Genomic DNA, 25199 nt, shown 5'->3' with positions numbered 1-25199 from the left:
TGGTTGCATATGCTTTGTCTATTGCAGAAGAAATAAGTGAAGTTTGTGAGCCTACTACCTACTCAGATGTAGTTTCTTGTGATAATTCTGCTAAGTGATTGATTACGATGAATGAAGAAATTAAATCTCTCTATTAGAATAGAACTTAGGATCTTCTGAAATCGCCTTTGGGAAAGAAAATTGTTGGATGCAAATGGGTCTTCAAAAGGAAGGAAGGTATTCTAGGGGTTGAAGATGCAAGGTACAAAGCACGATTGGTTGCAAAGGGCTATAGTTAGGTACATTATGTTGATTTTAATGACGTATTTTAATCTGTTGTTAAGCATAGCTCTATTCATGTTTTGCTTGCTTTAGTTGCCATGTATGATTTGGAATTGAAGCAACTTGATGTCAAGACAGTTTTCTTACATAGTGAACTTGAAAAACAAATTTACATAGACAACCTCATGGATTTGAAGTTGACGGTAAGGAAGATCATGTTTGCTTGTTAAAGAAATCCTTATACGGATTGAAGTAGTCTCCAAGATGTTAGGATCGGAGCGGCACTAAGAGGGGGGGTGAATTAGTGCAGCGGATTAAAACGTTGGTTTCGACAAATCTTTCGTACGATAAGAACGGAACTTGAAAAGCTTATTCGCAAAGTTGAGCAGCAAAGATAATGATGAAACAAAGCAAGTAAGAAGGTTTGCAGTAATGTAAATGTCAATAAGAAATGCAAACCAGAGATTACGCCGTTTTTAAAGTGGTTCGGTCAAGTGACCTACATCCACTTGCGAGGCCCCTCTTCGATGAGGCTCCCACCTTCCACTAGCAAATCTCTTGAAAGGGAAGGGTGAATACCCCTCTTACAACTTTTACAAGCAGTTCACTCTCTTACAGATTTTTAGCAAGAAAGAAGGAGGTGAACACTAGCAAATTGAAAACAAGACTATATAAGACTTTTCTAGGGCCTTTCTCTCAAACACTTGCTGCTCAAAAAGTTGTTCTCTCAGCTGAGATTTGAGGGGTATTTATAGGCCTCAAGAGGATTCAAATTTGGGCTCCAAATTTGAATTCTCGTGGAGTTCCCGATGCTGGCGGTGCTACCGCCTGTCAGTGGCAGTTCCACCGCCTGTCAGTGTCAGACGCTGACAGTGCTGGGCGGTGCCACCGCCCAGCCCAAGCGGTGCTACCGCCCAGCTCTCGGGCACTAGGCGGTGCCACCGCCTACAGTGTTTTCAGCCCACTAGTTGGGCTTCAATCTTGCCCCAAACTAGTCCGAACTTGGGCCCAATTGGCCCCTACTTGGGTTATAGGATTAACACCTAATCCTAACCCTAATTAATGTGCTAACTACGAATTTAAAGACATTTTCTAAGCGATTACAAAGTCCGTAAGTCAAGACTTCTTCCGGCGAGCTTTCGGCGAACTTCCGACGGTCTTCCGATAAACTCTCGGAAACCATTCTGCGGACTCCCGGGAAGCTCCTAGACTTCACGATTTGATCTTGGCGAGTTCCAATGAGCTTCTTCGGTAAGCTCCGATCTTTCTCGGTGAGCTCCGCGAACTTCCAACGAACCTTCCGGTGAGCTTCCGAAAAACCCTTCGGCAAGCTCCCTACTCATTCTCGGCTAGTTCCGGCAGCATTCCCGATGAACCTTCGGACTTCCGTTGAACTCTCGAACTCCCAACAAATCCTTCGCGCTTGACTCTGGCACTTTGTTTCGCTTTATGTCTTCATCGTTATCGTAGTTAATCCTGCACACACAAACCAAAACTCAACTCCGATCTAGACAATTATTACAACGCGAATTGACATTCTGTTGCCCGGCACGTCATTGGTTGGCGCTTCGTCCGATTCTTCGGTGCATCGTCCTCTCTTGCGGCTTGTTGCCCAATCGGCGGTTGACCTTCGCAACCCCGATATCCTTGGCGCAATTTCGCTCTCCTTGGCCCGATGCCCAACGTCCGAAGCATTCAGCCATCCAATATCCTAACGTGATCTCTTCCGACGCAACGTCAATTCCTCTTACGTCAACTGTCTAATCCTGATCGAGTAGACCTGCATCACTCAAAATGCAGTTTAAATTATAAACACATATCAAGTGGTTTCATCATCAAAATACGAGATTCAACACAAGACAGTGGTATAAGAAGTTTGATTCTTTTATATTAGGTTATGGTTCCATGAGGAGCATGTATGATAGTTGTATCTACTTCCGGAAGTTAACTGATGGATATTTTGTGTATTTGTTGTTTTATGTTGATGACATGCTTATTGCAGCTAAGAATTTGTCAGAAATTCACACTTTGAAAATACAACTAAGTAGTGAATTCAAAATGAAAGATTTGGGAGTAGCTAAGAAAGTTCTTGGCATGGAGATCAAAAGAGAACGAGGAGTTGAAAATTTATTTCTGACCCAGAAAAATTACCTCTAGAAAGTCTTGGAGAGGTTTGGCATGAAAAATGCTAAGCCAATGAGTATTTCTCTTTTTAGCCATTTTCGACTATCTACTGCTCAGTCACCACAGTTAGTTGAAGAGGAAGAATGCATGGTGCAAGTTCCATATTCCAGTGCCATTGGCAGTATTATGTATGCAATGGTTTGTACTCGTCCAGATATTTCACAAGTAGTCAATGTAGTTAGCAGATATATGTCTCACCCGGGTAAAACACATTGGTAGGCTATGAAGTGGATTCTTAGATACTTGTAAGGGACTTCAGATGCTTGTTTGGAGTTTGAAAAAAATCGTGACACTTTGGTTGGTTTCATCGACTCTAATTATGCTACGGATCTTGATAAATGAAGATCTTTGACAGGCTATATTTTTTTTGTTGGCGGTTGTGCAGTTAGTTGGAAAGCTTCCTTACAACCTATCGTGGCTTTATCTACTACAAAGGCAGAATATATGGCAGTGACAGAGGTGATCAAAGAAGTTTTATGGTTAAGAGGTTTGTTCGATGAATTATGTATGTATTAAGGTGTTACTACAATTTACTGTGATAGTCAAAGTGCTATTCATTTTACTAAAAACCATATGTATCATGAGAGGATGAAACACATCGATATAAAGTTTTATTTTATTTGAGATAATACACCGATATGAAGTTTCATTTTATTCGAGATATCATTGTTGAGGGAATGGTCCTTGTTCAAAAAATTCATACGAAGGACAATCTAGCTGATATGCTTACGAAGCCTCTTCCGGTTTACAAGTTCAAGCAGTGCTTGGACTTGGTTTGTGTTCATTGTTGGTGATTTTCCATTGGGGCTTTTGTGAAGAAGGTGGAGCAAGTTTTGTTAATTGTCAATGTTGGGACATGCCAAGGTGGAGATTTGTTAGTTTGGCAAGTCTCACATAGTCCCACATCGGGAAAATCAAGCTTGTTATCTCCTATTACACATATAAATAAGGGCTTGGGCTTTAAAGCTAGAGGGACCATAAGAAAAACCTAATTGTTTGCTTTGGGTTTAATTTCTATTAAGTTCATACTTAGTTAAAATAGTTTGGGCTTATAGTTTGAGCTTTTCTTGTTTAGTAGTTTCAGGTGTTTTATGGCCTAGGAACATTTTCCTAAGGCATTTGTAATTATCCCTTTTATAGTAGAGTTTTGCTCCTCTTCTGTCCGTGGATGTAGATCAATTGACCGAACCACGTAAATCTAGTGTCCTTGAAAAGAAGAAGAGAGGTGTAAAAGGGTAGTTGATCGTCGCCCATTGAAAGAAGATTGTTAGTGGATGTCGGTGGCCTCGATGGAAGAGGAATTGGGAGTGGATGTAAATAACGACAACCGAACCACTATAAAACTAAATTTGTTTTTACTTTAAGCTCTTTACTTTCATTGCAAACTGCTTTACTTACTTATTCACTATGCTTCTGTATGCTTTCAAGTTAACATCTTTCCGATATAGTTTTTCATCGAACGAAAGTTTTTCAAACCGGTTATTTTAATAAAAGCACTAATTCACAAACCCCCCCCCCCCCTCCCCCCCCCCCCCCCCACCCCCTCTTAGTGTCGCCTCGATCCTAACATATAGATATCATATACCACTAGATTCGAAATATACTTGAAGAGAAGCAGTTGTAGTTTTAGAAAATTCACATAGATGACAATGGAGTAGACATATTGACAAAGATCTTACCAAAAGAAATGTAGGAGATATGTCGACAGCTAGTCGGCATGGCTTAACATTGAGAAGTCATAGGACAACCTCTCTTGTGGGCTTAAAAGGGATGTTGTAGGGTTGATAACCCATAAGTTCAACTCATAGTAGGCTTTAACAGCTCATAGCTCACCCATCTTTTAACCTAACCCTAGATCTAATAAGGAAGGTGTGGTGGTTGTGAAAATAAGAGAAAAACTACAGCAACGAAGCAGAAAATTGCAACAGCAACTTGATTCAAAAAGGAGGAGAAAAGGATAGAAAAATAAGAGAAGAAAAAGGAAGAATGATAGAAAAATAAGAGAAGAAAAATGAAGAAGACAAGGACAACGCAGAGAGACTATTCTCAATTATCTAGGTAGTGTTCTCATCTCAGGTTAGATCATATCTAAAGTATATTCTTACTGTGATTACTTGGGGAGAATTTGGATATTATGCATAGTGACGTAATCCTTGTATTATATTTATTCTCTTGATATTGTTGCTTGGGTTTTGGGCAAAAGATTGAGATTTGTATATTTATTATTTTTATAGTGAATTATCTCTTTGCCCCGTGATTTTTACCCTTAGATTTTTCACGCGAATATATTTGATTATGATTTTTATTGTTACTTATTTTTACTCTTAGATTTTTCACGTGAATCCTTGTATCCTAGTTATTCTCTTGATATTGTTACTTATTTTTATCCTTATATCTATTTGATTATGATTTTTCACGTGTTAGTATTTATTTGTATACAAATTTATTTCTGTTTTTATACCCCATTACACTGCAGCTCAAATCATCACTTAGCTGCCATGGGGCTAATCGAGTCCCATTCTGTAACCAGGTCAATGAATCAACAATTCTGGGAGTTAGCTGGTACATGTCGAAATTTAGTGACCCCAAGACAATACTTGGAATCATTCATGCTGGTATCGATATCCATGGAAGACATTCGCAGAACAGCGTGCTGTTGCTGTGCCAATCACCAGCCACCAGCGCCACCGCACGATCACATCACCGTCCTTCCTGTTGGGACTCCCAAACGATGCGAAGCACTTCCGGTATACCATCAGCGCCAACCTCGGGGATATATCATCATCGTCGATGATGGATCATGATAAGCACGTACAGGTGAGAGGCTCACTCACCCAACTCTCCATGTGGCCAGTTCAAAAGGGGCATGCAAGTCCAAAGAACAGATAAGGCTTTGCCCCTCGGTCGGCTACACCTACCGTGGTCCATCAGCTTCGCTTTCCCTTCGAGTCGAGAACAGAGACACGAGGCTTTAATGCCGATGTCTGTCCTCTCGGTGAAACCTCTTCGACCAAGTGCATGAGATAAGAACAGAGCGCCGGGACTGCTGCTTCTGTTGCTGCGTAGCTATCGGTGGGCGATGGATGTCAACGGTGGGTGGGTGGTGGAGGACATGGATGAAATAACTCGGGAGACATGGCATGTTGGTGGAGGGCGAAAGCGGGCGGCCGACATCGGCGCCAACTATGGGTGCTGCTGCCTCTTTCAACGTACATGGTGCGCTCCCCCCCACATGACGAGGACGCCGCTTGTGTTGGCAGCGTTGCTACCGCTGCCGCTGTTTCCGTAGATAAGACTCGTCGGGCGGATGGTGCCACTTCTCATTCTGCCGAGACAACTCTCGTGTGTCTGGGCTTCCACTCTCCTTGCACAGATCAGCTCTGTTCTTGGGTTGAATTTTTGGGCACTCCAATGATTCACTCTATCGTTTTCTTTTCATATGTTGTAATTCAAAACAAGAACAAGAACTTGCAATAGTAACATGTTGTTTCAGTGGAACTTCAAACATGCAGAGAGAGAGAGAGAGAATATCTATCTACTGACTGCCAGCAGGATCAGGATAAACATGCCATGGGTTGATCTCCTCCTCATCTTGCTGCAGCTTCATGTTTGCATATGGGGAATGATCACAACTCTGTTGTTGCCCTGACACACTGACAGAGTCGGAAGAACAAGTACTATCTGCAATCTAAGGCATCATGTGCCAGCCTTGTGGTGCAAAGGGCCACAGTTATTGGATCGGAACATGCTATGAATTATTGAACTCAGTTAGTTGGCGCTGCCAAACGAAGCACGAGCAGCCCCATGTGACATTTTCACTTTATGCATGTGACCCTGCTCCCCTTACCCAACTCATTAATCATCATGGCCTTACTAGTAGCATACACAGCGTACATGTCCGATGTAGAAGGTTATGGCACACATAAAATAAATTCTGATGATTGTACATCACAGAGTTTTGTAGCCTTTTGACTTGTGTCACACTTGTGATCACTAAATCACTTCAAAGCTTATTTGATAGATAATGATAATGGTAAAGATGATTCATAAAGCATTGAGTGTTGCTTTACCCAATTTAAATATAATGAAAATTCCATGTATAGTGTAATTCTTTTCACCTGAATCTCTAGAAAATGTTGAAGGAACAAACAATGAGGAGCTTAATCATTAAAGCTCCAGGTACTCTCAGACAAGCAAAACTGGTTGGCCAGAAACCATGAGCTCACCCAAGGCGTTTTTCCCAGATCCCCACTGAGATAAATGCTGCACTGTGACTGAGGTCCCACCAGGAGCATGCATCCTTCTACTTGTAGGAGATGTTTTATACGACCAATTATAAAACATCCCATAGTATACATTCGACTGTTTTATATTCAACAGTTCATGGAAGGAAACAGAGTTTTAGTCTGCAATGGCAGACAATCCAGAGTAGGTTTTCCTATTTAGATCATATGCATTCGGAAGAAAGAGTTAGAGAGCAGCTCATGATCCAGTAATGATACTTGCAGCAATGTGCATCAGTACAGAGGTAGTCAGCAGAGAAGGGATGTGCGACTCTTTTCATCGCACAACAGCAACTCCTGTATTTGCTGATAACCATGCCATGCTCATGCAGACAGCGGGAGACCCACATCCAGTGTGATGATCAACCCACGTGACCATCGTGAGGAGTTCTCATCGTTGCCGGCCCAACTAGAATCTATCACCATCCATGGAATAGCGAGGCTTCCTACCTCTCTCTCTCTCTCTCTCTCTCTCTCTCTCTCTCTCTCCCCTCCCCCCACCCCCCAACCATTTATTAATTGAATCCCATGGTTTTAGCAGATGCCTTCTTTTGTCTTCCCAGTCGACTTCTCTGTGGCTGTTATTTAGAGCTTGTCGTTGCATTGGAGGTGCGAAGCATTTATACGAGGTTTCATGTATTGAGTCTCCGTTTAGACCTTTGACAGGAAGACGCAGGCTGAGAAGTGCAGTAGAAAAACGTACGAGTGTGGAATGGTTGGATTGAAGAAGCTCGAAATGCCTACGAAGTTACTCGACGCGTCTGCTGATGACAAGAAGCTGGATTTGCAGAAGCAAATCGGGTGCATCTCCGGGATCTTTCGGATGTTCGACCGCCGCCATCTCCTCGCCGGGAGGAGCCTCAGTGATCGCAGCCATAGGAAGCTTCCTTCAGGTAACAATCCGCTTAAGACTCCGTCCATTCTACTGAATTGCCTGCAAAATGTGAGAGACACCTTGTTGAAGCATCATCTTGGAGTATCGTTTATGGGGCTTTGATTAGCTATTTCAATTGTGTTTCATATCTAATTTGAAGAACATAGATGGAATTTTTTTATGATTGTAAACAAAAAAAAGAAAAGAAAAAATACTGATGAATGAACACAAACTAAATGGTTCTTCTCACTTGCCTCTTGCTGATGAATAAATTGGTGTGGAAAGTAATGGCTTGATTGCATCCCATATTACGGAATTGGAGAAACTTTTGATCCAAAAAAATATAGATTAAGCATTGATCTTGTTATTCATCCATTCAATTCACCAATTTGTTACCATGGAGCTGTGATGGATGACGCTCCGTGATACGAGTTGGTTCTGCAGTCTGTACTCCTGGATTTAGATCCCACCTAACTCTATCCTGTTCTTTGGTAGGTCATGCTCTTCTAAACACTGGAAGACGAGAGCAAACTCCATGCTTCTCACAGATTCTGCAGGTAAAGTTTCAGTCTTACTATACCTCCTAATCTTAGCTCTCTCCACGGAAGATTAATAGATATCGGTTTACCATGCAGGAGAAACACCTGAGCAAGAGCTTGAATGAAAACCAGACAGTCTCTTTGGAATCCTCAAGAGCTTCGTTTTCCTCATCCAGCTCATCATTCTCTTCTTTGGAATACAGCAAATTATCTCACCAAGAGGCCTTCTCCTTCGACAAAGCATTCTTTACCGAGAGATCCCCAAGGAGTTCACCCAAGCAGAAGAATTCAGACCATGTTGCCAAATCTATCGGCTTCGACCTCCGAAGTGACATCTCAGTTGCTAAGTCTGGTGCACAATCGTTTGTTTTCCACAATGCTGCCGAAGACCCCACGCAAAAGGACACTCGGGGCTTCGTTATCGAGACTTCATCCACTGAGGAGGTCAAGAACCATTCAGTGAAGCAAGCGGACTCCCCTATGCCTCTGCTGTTCTCCAAAACAAGGATGCCGAATGATCTCAACGAAGCAATCAGACTTCTGGTGGAGCTCAAGGAAGCACCTTGGAAATTTCGCGATCATGGGGCAAGAGATGCCTCGTTGTACCAAGCATCGCAGAGAACTCCTCGTCTCTCATGTGATGAGAGAGAGTTCTCGCGGCCGTCCATGGATTCCCGAGATACCGGCAAGTCTGCTACCAAACTCCGAGAGCTTCCAAGGCTGTCACTGGACAGCAGGCAAGGTTCCCAAATGGCTTCTAAATTTGTCTCAAGAACAAGCTCCGCTTTGGAGTCTTTTGATAAAGCTAATACCAGTCCCAGGATCAACAGGGCCTCCAATCTACTCCAAGATCCTCCCAGCAATCAAAAGCGATTCCCCACTGTCGTTGCAAAGCTCATGGGCTTGGTGGATGAAGCTCCAGACTTGAGCTCAGCAGATCAAGCAATCACCAGAAAAAGCTGTTCTTCTTTGCATGAACCAAGAGACCGTAACTCTACGACAAGATCAAAAGGAGCTCGGGATGCAAAGGGTGATCCTGTTCAAAGCATAGATTCCATTGTAACAAAGCCAAAAGGTCACCATTCATCGCTCAGGCACAATTCAAGGATCATGACCGAAGCAGCCCCTTGGAAGCAGCGGGATAGAGGCCACTCTCCACACAAATCAAGAACTGGGTACCAAGAAGCTCAGATGAAGCAACGAACGGAGGCCATCATTAAAGAAGTAGAGGAGAGACTCAAAGGGGATCAGTTCCAGAAGCAGCAAAAGGACCTCAAAGCTCTCAAACAAATGGTAGACGCTATGCGCGCAAGCAGGCTGGCGCAGACCACAAGAGACAAAGATCACCCTCACAAGGGAAGCAATCAGAACTTGGGGTCGCCGAAGATCTCCAAACGACCAGCAAAAGCAGGTGGTAGTCCAAAAGCTTTCGATCCTCCAATTGTGATTATGAAGCCTGCGAAAAATGTCGACATTTCAGATGCTTCAGGTCACCCAGTGATTCTGCTGGAATCTCTATCGACTCTTCCCAAGCTGCATACAAGTAATCCGGGCAATAGAAAGACAGGTTCTGCAAACATGACAGCCGACAGAGATCACAGTCCTAGAGTCAGAAACATTCAAGGAATTCTCCCGACAGATAAGCAATTCATTGGAAGGACTGCCGAAAACAATAGTTCACCGAGATTTCGTTCAAACTCAGCGGGAGAAAGCAGTGGGATCTCAACAAAAACTTCGACTGTCCTGAGCCCAAGACTACAGCAGAGGAAAAGAGAAGCAGAGAAGTCATCTCCAGCCACTCCAGACTCGATGAACAAGGCTCAAATTCATTGTAACAATAGGAATCCTATCGAATCTGTTTCTCCAAGAGGCAAACTCAGGTCAAAACAATCTCAAGCACGAGAAAAGAAAGACCAGGATGATGAGATTACCTGCGAGAAGAGGGTTTTGAGTTGTGTGGATGATGAAATTTCTCCAGGATCTTACAAAAATAGGAGCTTGGCATTACAGTCAACTGTTCTGCAGCGACGCAACCAGAGCTCATCGAGCAGGGCCTCCATCTTAAACCAGAAGGTATAATTGCATGACGTGACATTTTCATTCAATTTCTTACTCAGATTCAATATCAATTAGCTAGTGGCTAACAAAGTCTCTATGAGTCGCTCATTCAAATCACTTGTCGCTTTCGTTTCTTCTCTTGTTTCAGAATTCTGCACTAAATATGAATCAACGCATACCAGAGAAGGAGCTTGCAAGTATTGCCTTTGAACAGCCGAGTCCTGTGTCAGTCCTTGATGCTTCATGCTACCAGGGTGAATTTTCTCCTTCCCCTGTGAAGAGATCCTCAAACTCGGTGAAAGGTGAGCATCCGTTCTCCAAATCCTTTCATTGATTTGGACCAAAAATGTTCGACAAAATAATTTCAATCTTAAGGTGAAAGTTTTCTTCCGCACATGTAACCAGTCATCTCACCACTCATGATTCTGAGCAATATACCTGCACAACACCTTGACTTCCTTCTCATCTTGAACAGATGATGCACCTTGCACTTCAGGCCAGGGATGCTACCGCCGCAGTGGCTTGTCTGATGGCCAACCACTCAAATGGAGTGATGAAACCAACCCCAAGAAGCTTGAAGGTGTGGAGAACTTTGTGCAACTCAAGGTGCTGAACTCAACTGGTGAAGAACCTCGAACCGGAGACTCGATTACCTCGAAGTGCAACCTGGACAACCCAGATCACGGATATGTCTTAGAGATCCTACTGGCAACAGGCTTTCTGAGCAGACAGCAAGCAGTTCCATTTCAGCTCCACTCCTCAGGCCATGCCATCAACCCTGACTTGTATGGTGTTCTTGAGCAACCAAAGCATGGCTGGTTCTCAGAACTGGAACCTATATATCGGAAGGCTGATACAGAGAAGAAGAACAGGAGGAAGCTTGTTTTTGATGTGGTAAACGAGATCCTATCTCGTCAGATGGAATCCTATGACTATAGGAATCGCCCTGACCTTCTTTTGCTTCAGACCGGAAGGAAACTAAATGGGCAGCAATTACTGGAAGAAGTGTGCTCTGAGATAACCAGACTTGAAGCCGAAAACACAAGGTCTACCAGCTCGGGGGATGATGTCGATTTCATGTTCGGAGAGGAGGTTCTTGATCGATCCGAAGGATGGGTAGACTACGGAATGGAGCAATCGAAGGTGGCTCTACAGATGGAAAGGTTGATCTTCAAGGATTTGATCAATGAAATCGTGAGTGATGCCACTGAAGCTGGTCTGCAGCACAAGCCCAGCAAGCTGCGCAGGCAGCCATTTGCCAAGCGTATGAATTAGTTCGAACACTTGGCTTGATCCTTTGTTATTGTAAATATATATATATATACACATGCAAGTAATTAGAGAGAAGCATTACTTGGCGGACTTATTTAGTGGGTGCAAAAAGCCTTTTTTTTCTTAGTAATACAAGTCAAAATGTTTACTTGTTAATCGAAGGTTTAATCTTCACAACATAGCATCTTTCTTCCGGTAGTTGAAGGTTCAACTAGGAAGGTCAAAAGATCTAAATCTAAAGGAAATAAATCCCTCGAAAGATCATAAAGTATGTTGGCACTAATACAATCGACCAACCATTCGAAATACATGTGTTATCTTACAATCATCACTAACAATGGCAGACATCAGATGAAAAGTATCTCTAACAATATTTAAAATTCTCCAAAGAAATATATATATATATATATATATATATATATATATATACACTAAAAATATCGATCATTATCTTAGAGTTCGATTTTATGTCGGAGGAGAGGAGATTATGATCACTATCCAGGCAATATTTTCATGGGCCGGGCTTAAGAACAAAAACAAATGTTTGCGGCCCAATATTTGATACGTACCGGTCCTCGCAGCAGTATTGGCAACAAACCGACGAACAAATATCGCCGAAGGGGAGAGCGAAACGATAAGAGCGAGCGAGGAGAGGGAAAGCGGGGAAGAAGAGGAGACGAGCGTGGTTGAGTGGAGATGGAGAAGCAATTTGGGAATCCTTACCGTCGCGATCAGGGCGTCCCCCACACGGACCCGGAGCGGTTAGTGAACATCTGGATCGGGTCCTTGGCCTTCTCCGCCCTCACCTGGATCAACCCCTTACATGTGGCAGCTCTCCAACCAGTTCAAGTGAGCCTTCCTTTCGCCATTAGGTTTATGAGCTTGCTTCTAACTTTTGATCATCCGCCTCACTGGTTGGGAATTCGGGTTCTATTTGTTCTGTGTTGGAATAAGTAGAAAATTTTGTTGTTGGTTGGGTCTCGATTAAATCTTTGTTCAGTTTTCTGCAATCTCAGACATCGTTTCCTTAAAATATTTTATGCAAGGGATGTGTCCTATTGAATAGAGAGACTCTCTATTCAAATGAGAACTTGTCGTACAGGGATGTTCATATCGAGTTATGGGTGGAGCAGTGCTGTCGTGTTGAGGCTCTACATTTTTTTTTGTTATAGACATGGGACAATCTTGCCATTATAAGAAATAGAGGTGAAATTTCAAGGAGAAGAAAGAGGTGAGCAAACCATTTCAAAGAAAATATGCATAATTCCTAAACTTGATGCTTGAAGTTATGTTGATTTCATGCTGACAGAATAACATGAAGAGGAGTTGTTAGACAGGAAGGGACCAAATAGTGAGGAGTGGAAGGGGGAAGGTGGTACATATAATTGTAAAAGGAACCAACCATATTTAACTTTCAGTTAACAAAAGCTGGAGATTGATGGAACCTTGCATCCGCAGTTGAGTTGAGGGAAGCGAACCCCTGTGCTTCTGGTACATTCACCAATGTTGTGAGAATTTTCCTACATGATCCAAATAGATTAATGTTGTGGGAAGAAGATAACTAGTGAAATATTATAGCAGGTTCAGTTCTTTTGGAAAAGAGCACTTAGATGTGTCATACAGACTCTCTTGTAATTTTGAACTTACAAAATGAACTATTACGTATCTCGTAATTCTGCATGGAATTGTGACTAACACATTGAATCTCGGCCAGGAATCTATTGGCAGCCTACCATGATGGGTAGGGATTATGAATACAAGAGATATAAGAAACTGAGTCACCTTTAACCCTCAAGTGATTGAAACACAAGGCTTAACTTGTCTTATTAGCAATTCCTGGAACTTTTATATCCAATGCAGTCAAATGATGTTCTCAGCTTCCGTGTCAGTTAATGGGAGTGTGACATGTCATCATGGTCATGTGATACCATGAATTGTGGTATATTATTTGGCTGTCAGTAGCGCCAAACAAAAATCATTCGAACTCATGTCATCATTCAAACTGAAGCCATAGATTTGAAATTGAGATTTTGAGCACAAATTGAAAAAAGAAACGAAAGGATTTTCAAGGAGAAAAATATAGCTCCTTAAATGTTAAGGGGCATACGATTGATCGTTAGCACCAATTCAAAGCAGCATATCTTCTATCGGCAATGAAATTTAAATGTCTCGTAAAGAAACGTGATTACAAGGAAAATCCTTATGGACTATGTTGTTATACAAAAGTTTGCCAAAATGTAGTAAATAGGTGATTCCTTAAATTTTGTGCATCTGGCATATCTTCTCCTTGTATCTGTCAAATACCAAAGAAATATACCAAAATGAAATGCCAGGGCAGTGATAAATTAGATTCACAACAAGAATGGCAACTGGATAGTAATGAAGTAACTTTTTGTGGAAAAATAAAAGGAATGTTTAAAAAACATTAGCGGAAAACTTTATACTGTTTTGAAGCTGGCAGTCGTACTTCTGTTAACTTTCTTTTGTGGGATTTTCTAAACAGACTCGATTGCAATATAAATGATATTTTAGGGATCATAATGGGATATCAATTTTGGGACCAAAATATGACATGTTTGTTAAAGTCTAAAATGAACTGAGCACTTACTTTCAAGGATCCCAGTTCTATATTTCATTTGCCTCTTCTGTATTATGCCCTTCATATCTGATTCTCCTTGACGTAGCTATGCCACGTTTGAAACTTCTTTAGTTTATGGTTTAGGTGGCTTTTAGCAGGCTAATAATTAGATGTGTATGCTTATGCTTTGCAATTTGCAGCTGGCATGACAAGGCTATGATGTTTGAACACTGCCATTGGAAGAAAGCTATGAAGAAGAATGAACCCTATCAATTCAAGGTAAGACTTTTCTGATCAAGAATTAAAAATATGAAGCATCCTTTGTTCATAATGTTTTTGTGAGGGTAAAAAGTGGTTTCACTTTCATGTTTAGCTTCTGTTATATTTTGTTTTCTCCTGTTGTCGTTTATTGTTTATGGGGTAGAGGCGGGCATAGATTATGACAAGACCATCTTCCTATTCATTATATAGTATATCTTGTTTCCCAGTTCCACGCTAGTGCTATATCAGGTTATTAACCTTGATATTTATCTTTAAAGCTTAGTATGCTGTGGTTGGTCGGAGTCAAGAATATCATGTAAATGGTTTGATTATTGCATTTTCAAGTAATGAGTTCCCGTTGGTTGCTGATTGTTAATCATTCTTTTACCAGTGGAACCAGTACATGACGAAGCCATTGCGTGATTCCTACTACTACAACTGGCCAGTTTACTTTAGGTAGCTGCATCGGTGCTACTTCTTTGTTAGTTCTTCTATCACAACAACTAGAAATTTCTATTGAATTTGTTCATGTTAAAACATGAAACTTGGTAGATGAATTGAAAGTTCAGTTGTAGATTAAGTCTAATGGCAATTCCATTACTTGTGTTTGTAGACTTATTGCAGTCTCTTTTTTACTTGTATCTCTACTCTGTTTTTGCTGGGTGTTCCAAACAAGAAATTCATTCTGTTTAAACTTCCAGTGGATGTAGCAGCTAACAGATGCAAGATTTTTAATAGTGACTTTTTAGCACGAATGATATGTTTTGGAAATCTGCAGTTATTGTACGAGAAATGCATAATTTGTGTTAGAGCTAACCCCAGGAAATTTACTATAAGGTAATTTTGACAATCCAACAAGACAATAAAACGGAAAGAATAAAAGCGAGACAAGAACACCATATATACGTGGTTCGGTCAATTGACTTTGACCTACATCTACGGACGAAAGAGGAGCAAATTACTATTGCAAAAGAGGGACAATTACAAATGCCTTAGGAAGATGTTCCTAGGCCATAAAACATCCGAAAATACTAAACAAGAAAAATCAAACTATAAGTCCAAACTATTTAAATGAGTATGAACTTAAACCAAACTAACACTTAGGTTTTGCATCTGACTTCAAAGCTCAGGCCCTTATTTATGGTTCCAAGACGAGACAACAAGTCTGATTTTTCCGATGTGGGACTATGGGACTTGCCAAACTAACAATTTACGCAAGATAAGATTTCATCTCATGCAAACCTGCAGTTATCCAAGGAAAAAAATGCATAATTTGCATGAGATAAGATTTCATCTCATGCCTTCCATAATGGTGAGAGATGCTCTGCCATCCAAGAAGGACCAGTGGCTGGAAAACATACAGACTCGAGGATATTAGGTCAGTGGTACCATTCTAGTTTACCTGTCACACAAGTTTTAGAGTAGCAGTGAAGGTTACTCACATTCAAGCATTTCTACTAGTGAAGAGTGCCTGTCAAGCACAGCATTTATCCATCTTAACCGTATTGTTCTACTCCTGCAATTGGAATGCTATACCTGTTTAAACTGGAGCTGGTGTTCATGCATCATAGCTGATCCTTTCGTGCTAACTGATGTGTGCTACTTGGCAAGAGAATTACTCCCTGTTAGCTGTGTCATTAAAACCACAGGAAATAGTGTTAAAATAGAGCACACAGTTATGCATCTCCACTGAGGACAGCTGTGGATTTGTAGGGGTATCAGAAGGGTCATTAGACTTGATGAGGGTAGGGAGAGTGTGACCACTAGTTTGCCATGATGACCACTGCAAGTAAACGAATTGGTCTTATGTGGACCACTAGTTTGTCTACAGGCAATATGCTACATCGCATGCACCTGTCATAACCACACCTACAACTGGACTTTATTGCTGATGTTTTCTTTGGGTACACGCAGTTGTCTTCCCCAACCAAACGATGCTTCACGTTCAACACAAGCTACGACCACAGCCTTGCAAGAGTCCCCACCTTTTCTGGTGCAAGAGAACCACACTCTTAGATCACTTCATTGTTCCCTTGCTCGTATGATCGATCACCACAGCACACAAGCTTTTACCAAGTGTGTCGAAGGCCAGTGATATGGAGATCCACCTCATCGCTCCTGGATCGTGGAAAGAAGACGAGAGTGCAAACAGTCAAGCTGTTCTTTTCTAGACTTGAGATTATTCAACTTACAGAAGAAGCAAATCACGTATCACTTGAAGTCATTTTCAGAATATATATAGATGACAATTCAACTACAAACTTTAGGAAGGACAATATTGATACAGTAAAATGATTCGCGTTGACGTAGGGGAATCGAAGATATAATTGTTGTTCTGTAGAAAATGGATAACAAATAACATAAGTAAACAAAATATTGCTGGTGACATCCAAAGAGTTGAGAACCTTTTACAGCTCACTTGACATTTCAATTCATTTAATGATTGCTCACCAAATAGATTACGAGAAAACCCAAATCGTTCAGCTACTAAGTCAAACAAAACAGTGGGTTTGGCACCCGCTATTGTCGTACTAGTAAGAAAGAATCGGCATACGGCAACTACTTTTTTGTTATTATTAATTTGCTTCGAATATTTTTTGTGAAAGCTTGTCAAAGCAAAAGATTATTGCATCTGTACAGCTTGACATACCAATAAGCTACAGTTCTTTTAGTGCTATAGAAGATGATTTATATCCAAAAGAAGGTGGAAGATGGGGTCTGTCGGTGCTTGCAGGTCCAAATGCATCTCGTGAACAGTGATATATAAAATAACACAGGATGAGCCATGATATTATTGATAAATCATATATTAAATTGGAATGGCACACATGCATATGATTTAAAATGGTTTTAAACAAAATCGCCTGCGATTGCGAGCTGGACACTTTGGTCATCGATTAGAAGCTTATCCGTAAACTGGATAATTCAAACAACTATCACCGATTATTACTAGTATAAAAAGCATATATCTCGTCTTATATATTTAGCCTAAGCATCGAGGTGGGTTGGCATACAACTTAGAGTCTATGGTTGGTTGGGGCTAATTACACGTTACGCATGATCTCTTTAATATTTTAATTTTTTAATAATTTTATATTAAAATTTTAAAAATAAAATATTTAACTTTATTTATCCTAACATCATCGATTTTACCGACAGAAAATATAACACGTATATGAATGACATGAAACAATTAGTAAAAAGATAATTTTAATAACAATGGTAGATAGTGACATTATGGATGACTGTTATGGTGGTAGTTGGCGAAAATGATGTGATGGCCAATCTTGTCAATATCGAATCGAGTATCAACGATGAGGAGACAGAATGATGAGGTATCTGTGTTAGTCCCAGAGAAGAAAGAAGAGGGAGGTGAGACATTAGTGTTGGGAATGCATCGCTCTATCTCTTCTTCTTCTTTCGATGATGCAATGGTCCATAGGAACGAAAAAGAGATAGAGCGATACGACGCACTGCATTATTCAATAATATTAAGATAAATAAAATTAAATATTTTTTTATTTTTATAATCATAAAAATTTTAATATAATTTTTTTAAGTATAGAGATTGAAACGTCAAGAGGTTTAATTATAAGGTAACGAGTTAAATCTTCTTTTTTGATATATATATATATGGATATTAATCTGTCATTGACATCAATAGTTGCATGGGAGAGGAGGCGATATGGAAGGGATCACCGAAGACTTTCTCATCGAATAAATATCCTCCAACACACTAAAGGGGGCATGCATCCGGATGTGATCCACATTCAGCAAGCGCTCCAGGTCGGTCTTCGGATGCATGCAAGATTCTTGATGGACGACAACAACAGCCATATATTCTTGATGGATGACGATGAGATCCACGTGGGCCCCTCTTTGGCTTAGACATGGATGCTGTGTCCCTGTCACGGTGGCGGGCACATAATGCCACGTTGGAGGAGTCATCCTCTTTCCCTCTGTTCATGGCGGACCGTTTCGTCCAACTGCGTGGCTGCTGCAATTATTTAGCGCGCGCCCCCCTCCCCCCAACTTGACGCTTTGCACAGCGTCGTATCAGCGCGAATCAGACGTCGAAGGATCGGACGGCTGATTGCCCGCCCACGTATCCGGATCGGGTCCCAAGGCTGGCGAATCGGCGCTGCTGCGGTCCGGAACGTGACGTCAGCGAAGATGACGCGTCCCGGCAGGCCGGATCCGATGGAGATTTCGAGGGACCGCGACGGCGCAACTTGCCCGCCGCGCTAGCTGTCACGAGGTCGCTGTCCGACGACGTGGCGGCAGACGCGACGCCCCACGTCCCGCCTCGCTTTTTCGATGTCGCGCAAGTTGGGGAGGGCGTGGATGTCACCTTCGATTTCGGTGGGCCGAGGTGGGCATCCCAGTTGGAGCAAGGCACGTGGCCGGCTCGTGGTCTCCGCCCGGGTCCTCTGGGCTCCTTTTTGACCGCGGGTCAAAGACTCGGCAGCTGTGACTTCCCGGTGCATCACGCCACACATGGATCACCGTAGGTCGTGCGTTTGACGGCTCCTGATCCATCCGTCAATCCAGATCGGACCGTTGGCGAACGACCACATTTCTCGATTATACAGATATATATTCGGGAATCATAAAAATGTGAATTGGCGATGTCACGAGGAGCCACCGGAGGACAGTGCGACACGTGTCTACGAAGCCACATCTTTTCACCGATCGAAACGTGTCGCCTGACGGGTCCCCACCGAGCCCGAAGAGTCCCGCCGCTTGTGTCGCGACAACCCCCCCCCCCCTCCTTTCCTCGCCACGTGTGGGTTGGGCCAGCACAAGTTGGACAAGTGTCGCGTTAAGGGCCCATCGCTACGTGGAGGGCGTTTTGGGGAAGCTCCAAAAAAAGGTCCGGGAACACTGAAGGCGGAGCGTGCCGTCGCCCTCGTCCCCTTCCCCCGCGTCCTCTCTCTCATTCGTCGTCAGATCTTTAATGGCTTCCTCCTCGATTCCGCCCGCAACTGTGCGTTGCGGACCGCTCTCGTTAGCTTCCTGAAGCGAAAAACCCCCCCGCCCCCACCTTATTCCCTGTTTTCTTCTCCTCCCCGGTGCTCTAATTTCGCGTTTCTTTCGTCGATTTTCTCACAAGATCTTGAGTCAAACGCGAACACACCGACTGGATGTTGAACGTGTCGGTGAAAAGACCAAACCTGTGAACGATCGTTCACTCTTTGATGCAGTTTTGGTAGTTTTCATTTCCTTTGTTCCTTTCTTCGGGTTCTTGGTTCCTTGCGGATCCTGTGATGGAGGGCGAGGCAGCGAAGGGGGGAACAGAGCGGCTGTTATTGGGAATGGAACGATCCGCGAGAGATTTTTTGCGGCGATTCGTTGGGAATGGATACGGAGACGAGACGACGGAGGTGACGGAAGGGGACTCCGATGAGATCGAGCTTAGCCTCGGGCTCTCCCTCGGTGGGTGCTTCGGCGCGGACCCCAAGGGGAAGAAGCTGGTCCGCTCGTCGTCGATCGCGTCCTTCACGTCGCTTCCGTGGGAACCCGAGTTCCCGGTCGTCCCGGCTGCCGCCCTGACGAGGACGAGCTCGCTGCCTACGGAGACTGAGGAGGAGCGGCGGAAGCGGAAGGAGATGCAGAGCTTCAAGAGGTTGGAGGCGAAGCGGAAGAGATTAGAGAGAAGGAATTCGATCAGGTCGGGGGCGGCAAAGGCTGGGGAAAAACCAGACGAGGAAGTGACGGGTTCGATGGCAGCGGCGGTGGCGGACCATGTCGCAGGCGCAAGAAATGGGGTTACTCCTCCAGGTCTGCCGGCTTGGACGGTGGGTGGGTCGAAAAGGGCGGCTGCTCGGCCTGTGGACGTGCCTGGGAACTTTCCGCCGATCTCACATGGATCTCTTGGATCGCAGGGGAGCAGCACCGCCGGCGCGTGTGCCTTTGGCAACCGGGCACCGCAAGGTATTGAATCCACGTTGACTACCTTGGTTATTCTTTTTTCGCGCTATACGCGTTTCATCAATTGCCTACGACTGAATTCTTTTCCTTTTTACTTAGCATATGGTTACAGTATATGTATTTTTGATCCATATATTGCACAGGGTTTGGCATGACAGAGACGAAGAACTCCTCCATGATCCACTCGGTGGGCAATGAAACATCAACCAAGCAAGTTGCTGTAAGAGCAAATGGGATAAAGGAGATGGAGAGGAAGATGATGGAGAAGATGCCATTCGTGTCTACCAGAGGCGATGGGCCCAACGGGAGGAGGATCGAAGGCTTCCTGTACAAGTACAGGAAGGGGGAAGAGGTGAGAATAGTGTGCGTGTGCCATGGCAGCTTTCTCACCCCTGCCGAGTTCGTCAAGCACGCTGGTGGCCACGACGTCACCAATCCCCTCCGCCACATCGTCGTCAACTCCTCCCCATTCTCCTTGTTGTGACCATGGACTTCAATCGTCACAGAAAACAAGAAAACATAATACCAAGAGATGCGTTCGGGTGTATCTGTTCTTAGCTGTAGCTAGTAGCTCGAGGAGGCCGAATCCTGCAGAAGCTGCAACTGTGGGGGGGATATGCATAAACAAGACGAGAACCAATTTGTTGGTACTATTTCAGAGGTAATGGAACAGCAGAGCATATATTACATCCAGTCAATACTAGCAAGCAATTAGCATTCTCCGATGGAGGAACAACGCCAGCTGCTAAGATTTGGTCAAAAAAGGAACGCAATAGAACAAGATGTTTAAGAGACGGACAACTTGTGGATCTCTTCCAAAAGGTAGCTCGACTCAGCTGCGCAGTCCACAGGAGCCTCAGCCCTGACCGTTATCCTCTGCCTCCTGTCATTCATGAACTCGGTGTATGCAACGCTGACCCGGAACAGGTGCGGAACCCATGTTGCTTCTTTCAGTTTGAGTTGGTATTTCTCGTCACCTTCCTGCACACATCAACAAGGGAACAAGATGACTGAGCCATGGATCAAGAACAAGCAACGGATATTACTGGTTGTACTTTCAGAATTAGTTACCTCTGTTTTTACCCTGTCAAGCTCATCAGCAGAGCATCCCATGATTTTCTCTGCCGGCTCATTGAAAACCGAAAGCCAGGCTTCACCTGAAGGATCCGAGACCTTTACCACCATTATATATCTGTACAGGCACAATTGGACATTAGGAAGTGTGAGAGCTAATGCATGCTTGCTTCTCTTTCTTCTAGGCTGTATATTATTACCTTAAGGAGCACTGATCATCGTTCTTCTGGCACGATTCACACCAGTACCCAGAGCCAACAGCTTCGGTAACCTTCTTGTTGCATGTCTTGCATGCTCGGTACCACATTGTCTGGTCAGGCTTGATGAAACTTACGTAGACGTTTATGCTGAAGAAAGCAGGCTGTCCACGAAGTAGTTCAGAAGAACCGGGAAATGATGATGTTACACAGCTCATTAATTATTTTTTTGTTGGCAAATTCATCAGTTCGTACCTTATCTTGACCCAGAGTTGGATCGTCTGTTATTTGAGAAAGGAAGACCCTATCAGAATACATGGACCTCGATCCAGTCTTCGAGTTAGGGGAGATCAAGTTTGAACCAATGGATGCCATTGAAGTGCCTTTCCCTTCTGAATCATACCTGTTGAATCACAGCAAGAAAGTAGTTACATTCGCAAGCTGACAGTATACGTTTGGAAGCCAAGAATCTCACCAGGATCTCAGCTTCTTTGTTTCAGGTAAGTCTGGATTGATCACCACTGTGCTTCTGCTTAAAGTTGATAAAGACACGCCTACGACATGCACTCAAAATTATGAATATGGTAATACATTGACATTTTGCATTCGTCTCTTTCAAAACTCGACAAAAACGCAGTTATTAAGAACGCGGAGTACCTTGGAAATCTCCTACTTTAAGGCATTTTATAGCTACAACCGGAGAGGTATCAACCATGTCTAGCAACTGCTGACCAACATCAGTTGCGAGATCATTCCAAAGAGAGACATTGACAGTTTTATTCCTGCAACAAAATCGGTTGAAAGCTCATCAAATGTAAATATGGTTGAATCAGACATGAAGTAGAAATGAAAATAAATCAGACACGCATAACATACGAATCATCAGCAATCGTGATATCGCGCTTGGGAATGGTGTCATTGTTGCTTTTCCTCCGGATGCTTAAAGTCGATGAAACATTCTGAACAATGCCAATCAAGTCTGCATATAAAGGAAACAAGGATTTCATGGGGGAGGCTACTAAATAATATTCTCACAAACGATCCCAGTAAAAGCACATCTAGTTTTACCTACAAGCTCCCTGCCATTAACATAAGCTCCCAACCTATCGATCCTGACAAAGTTGTACTTGGTTTCGGGGACGAACGCCTCCCCTTCGACCTCTTCAACTATGGAGTTCTCATTCAGGGTCATCTCGTAATCATTTTGCACGGTTTTAAACTGCTTGTTTGCAACCCTGAGAGAACCTTTTGAGATATAGTAGACTTTGCCTAACTCAAATTTAGGATAAAATTTTGTTGCCGCTTCATTAAACATGGTAGCTTGAATTTGGGTACCCTGAAAACGAATTTAGCATAGTTTAACAATAAGCAATTAAAGAAAGCAACATAGAAATTTAACATGGCACTAGGTGTATATATAGAAAGCAGGCTTACATCTTCATCTGTCAACTCCACATTGAAGACATGGCCTTCTCCTCTGGCATTCCTATATGACCTCAAATTGCCTTTGTTTGTGAGTCGAACCTTTATGGTCCAATTTCCCTGATACGGATTTAAAGAGGCAAGAGGATGCACTCTTCTTGTCATTGCCAGTCGCGCAGCAGGAGCAGCACTGCAGGAGATTTAGTAACAAAATCACTTTGCAGTTGGATTCCAAAAGGTGATGTACATGACAATATTACTAAGAATACGCATAGCGAGCATGAATGAATCAACAAATATACCCATTACATATCAGATAGCACAAATGACACTTACTTCCCATGCTGCTCACGAACAATTTGAACAGCAGACTTTGTCACCATCTCTTGCTTGGGCTTCAAACTCATTCCAAGTTCCTCTTTCTTCGCATCAATTTTGATCAGTGCCTCTTGCTTAGGTTTCAGGATTATTCCCGTCTCTTCCTTCTTCACATCACTTTTAATCTCCATATCAAGTGAGGGGCAGACTATTTCACATTTTGTCAAAATCAAAGCCCTGAAAGCGCGTCAATCAAGATTAGCCGTTGGCCATCAAGGTTCTTCCGATTGTAAGGGTAAACAAATTTTGCGATCATTTGCACTTACTTTTCAGGTTGATTTGGAATGGAGTTGCAAGTGTAATCAAGAATGCGGACGAGGCCAAGGTTCTGGAGTTTGCCGGAATTGATTTCTGAAGAAAAATGAGTTGGAAGCATGGCTTTGAGCTTCATCTTCCCATCACTAGCCATAAATCTGCCATCAAAAATATAATTAGCTTCTGAAGACGGCAGTTTCCTTAAGATTCTTAAGGAGACCATACGGGGAACCAATAATTTTGGTCCACACAACCATGAACAGATCTAAGAAGCTAATTTGAATCGCTTGATAATGGCCAAAAAGATGCAGCACGTATAACACGAACATAGTTTTTTCTCTCAAAGATCTGGAAGAAAGTTATAGTCTAGCATAAAAACAAACAACGGAGAGGCAGATGTTTCATTTCCAAGAAAATAATGAAGAGAAGAAAACAAATCTGTAATAGAGAGAAGCGATCCACAAGAAGAAGACAGAGAAGAAGCACTGACGTGAAGCGGGTGCTGCTGCTGCCGATGGGCTTGAGATCGACGACCTGTACGATGATCTCCGGGATGTCGGAGGGCGAATCAGGAGACGAGTTGGAGAGGAGCATCGAGATCGCTCCTGGCGTCACCGACTTCCTCATTTCCACTTGATCCGACGCCATGGAGATCCTCTGATGGATAATGGTGGGAAGCAGCAGAGATATGGGGGAAGACGAGAGAAGAGGGGAAGGGGGAAATGAAGGGAGAGGGAGATGGGGAATCCTGTTTTATTACCCGGCGAATCGATCGTATATGGCGGGAAGACGCTTTGGAGTGCTTTTACCGCGGTTTTTTTTGTGAAACCATGTGGAGTGCTTCGAAATATTTTTGGGAGGCCGTCTAGTCGTTTCGCGCCTTTTGGCGCCAAGCCCTATGGGGCCTACTATAATTCTTCCGGACCGAACCCGGCCCATTTTGAGCGGGCTTAGTTAGAAATCTCTACTGAATTGATTACTATGATTGAATTGCAATTAAATATACACAAACAAATAGTGGCATGTTGCTTATTATTTTTCGTAGACAGTTGGAACATGCTGTTGATGCTTAAAGGGAAAAGAAATTGGAGCCTCGATACATACTCCTTTCTTTGAGCAAATGATGCCATAAGTTATTAAAAATCATAAATTTACTTTTTTTAGGAAATCTAATGATGGTCAGCTCTAAAAAATCGTGTACTGATATCATATGATGCATGAAATACTCTTTTTAAAAAAACCATAAGTTGGTAATTCTAAGACAATGGGAATAAGAAGTATTAGGGTGAAAAATTATCGAAATAATGCTATATGCTTTTTTTTTTCAAAAAGCATAATTAAGCTGCATTAATAAAGAAGTCTTTTACACCCATAGAGACCAAAATCTCCGAATCAGGAGGATGGCTATCGTACCAAAGTCTATTACATTTATTCAACCCAGCAAAACTTTCCAACCAGTGCCTAAGTAGCATGATTTTTTTGAAGAAAAATAAAATCACATTATTCTATTATGGTAGCAAGAACAAGAGAATTAGAATCTCTATAAAAATCATCTGAAAAATCAGATCCCCAAGCGACAAACGAGCCTTGATCGAGCAAAGTTAAATAAAAAATGTAATATGATTGCCTTCT

At 42.7% G+C, this 25199-nt stretch overlaps 3 protein-coding genes and 1 pseudogene across 3 annotated transcripts; 3 read left to right on the top strand and 1 right to left on the bottom strand.

The window, feature by feature from the left end:
• Nucleotides 1–7245: 7245 nt before the first annotated feature.
• Nucleotides 7246–11565, top strand: LOC103981430 (protein LONGIFOLIA 1-like). The gene is made up of 5 exons (XM_009398160.3): nt 7246–7621; nt 8098–8159; nt 8238–10214; nt 10348–10501; nt 10675–11565. The coding sequence occupies exons 1-5, from the start codon at nt 7441–7443 to the stop codon at nt 11472–11474; spliced, it is 3174 nt and encodes a 1057-aa protein (XP_009396435.2). The 5' UTR covers nt 7246–7440; the 3' UTR covers nt 11475–11565.
• A 490-nt stretch (nt 11566–12055) lies between these two features.
• LOC103981429 (uncharacterized) lies at nt 12056–14951 on the top strand (annotated as a pseudogene).
• A 4256-nt stretch (nt 14952–19207) lies between these two features.
• LOC135648892 (ninja-family protein 6-like) lies at nt 19208–21499 on the top strand. Its single transcript, XM_065166900.1, has 2 exons — nt 19208–20244; nt 20385–21499. Exons 1-2 carry the CDS (start codon nt 19578–19580, stop codon nt 20723–20725), a joined length of 1008 nt encoding a protein of 335 aa, XP_065022972.1. The 5' UTR covers nt 19208–19577; the 3' UTR covers nt 20726–21499.
• Nucleotides 20874–24302, bottom strand: LOC135648886 (replication protein A 70 kDa DNA-binding subunit B-like). The gene is made up of 12 exons (XM_065166891.1): nt 24058–24302; nt 23579–23725; nt 23271–23489; nt 22947–23124; nt 22581–22848; nt 22389–22491; nt 22170–22294; nt 21988–22066; nt 21768–21915; nt 21516–21676; nt 21313–21433; nt 20874–21222 (listed from the first exon to the last, which is right to left on the bottom strand). Exons 1-12 carry the CDS (start codon nt 24213–24215, stop codon nt 21028–21030), a joined length of 1902 nt encoding a protein of 633 aa, XP_065022963.1. The 5' UTR covers nt 24216–24302; the 3' UTR covers nt 20874–21027.
• Nucleotides 24303–25199: the final 897 nt, after the last annotated feature.

This window comes from Musa acuminata, chromosome BXJ1-4, assembly GCF_036884655.1.
Source record: "Musa acuminata AAA Group cultivar baxijiao chromosome BXJ1-4, Cavendish_Baxijiao_AAA, whole genome shotgun sequence".
Classification (NCBI taxonomy): Eukaryota; Viridiplantae; Streptophyta; class Magnoliopsida; order Zingiberales; family Musaceae; genus Musa; species Musa acuminata.
This window is presented reverse-complemented; position numbering and strand designations above follow the sequence as displayed.

Excerpts from the sequence above, each read along its gene's own strand:
- LOC135648886 (XM_065166891.1), bottom strand. The coding sequence starts at position 24,215 with ATGGCGTCGGATCAAGTGGAAATGAGGAAGTCGGTGACGCCAGGAGCG. Across the intron at positions 22,849-22,946 it reads TGGAGTTGACAGATGAAGAT|GGTACCCAAATTCAAGCTAC; the intron begins GTAAGCCTGCTT and ends ATTCGTTTTCAG. Across the intron at positions 21,677-21,767 it reads CAACTCTGGGTCAAGATAAG|CCTGCTTTCTTCAGCATAAA; the intron begins GTACGAACTGAT and ends CTTCGTGGACAG.
- LOC135648892 (XM_065166900.1), top strand. The coding sequence starts at position 19,578 with ATGGAGGGCGAGGCAGCGAAGGGGGGAACAGAGCGGCTGTTATTGGGA. Across the intron at positions 20,245-20,384 it reads TGGCAACCGGGCACCGCAAG|GGTTTGGCATGACAGAGACG; the intron begins GTATTGAATCCA and ends TATATTGCACAG.
- LOC103981430 (XM_009398160.3), top strand. The coding sequence starts at position 7,441 with ATGGTTGGATTGAAGAAGCTCGAAATGCCTACGAAGTTACTCGACGCG. Across the intron at positions 7,622-8,097 it reads CCATAGGAAGCTTCCTTCAG|GTCATGCTCTTCTAAACACT; the intron begins GTAACAATCCGC and ends GTTCTTTGGTAG. Across the intron at positions 10,215-10,347 it reads CCTCCATCTTAAACCAGAAG|AATTCTGCACTAAATATGAA; the intron begins GTATAATTGCAT and ends CTCTTGTTTCAG.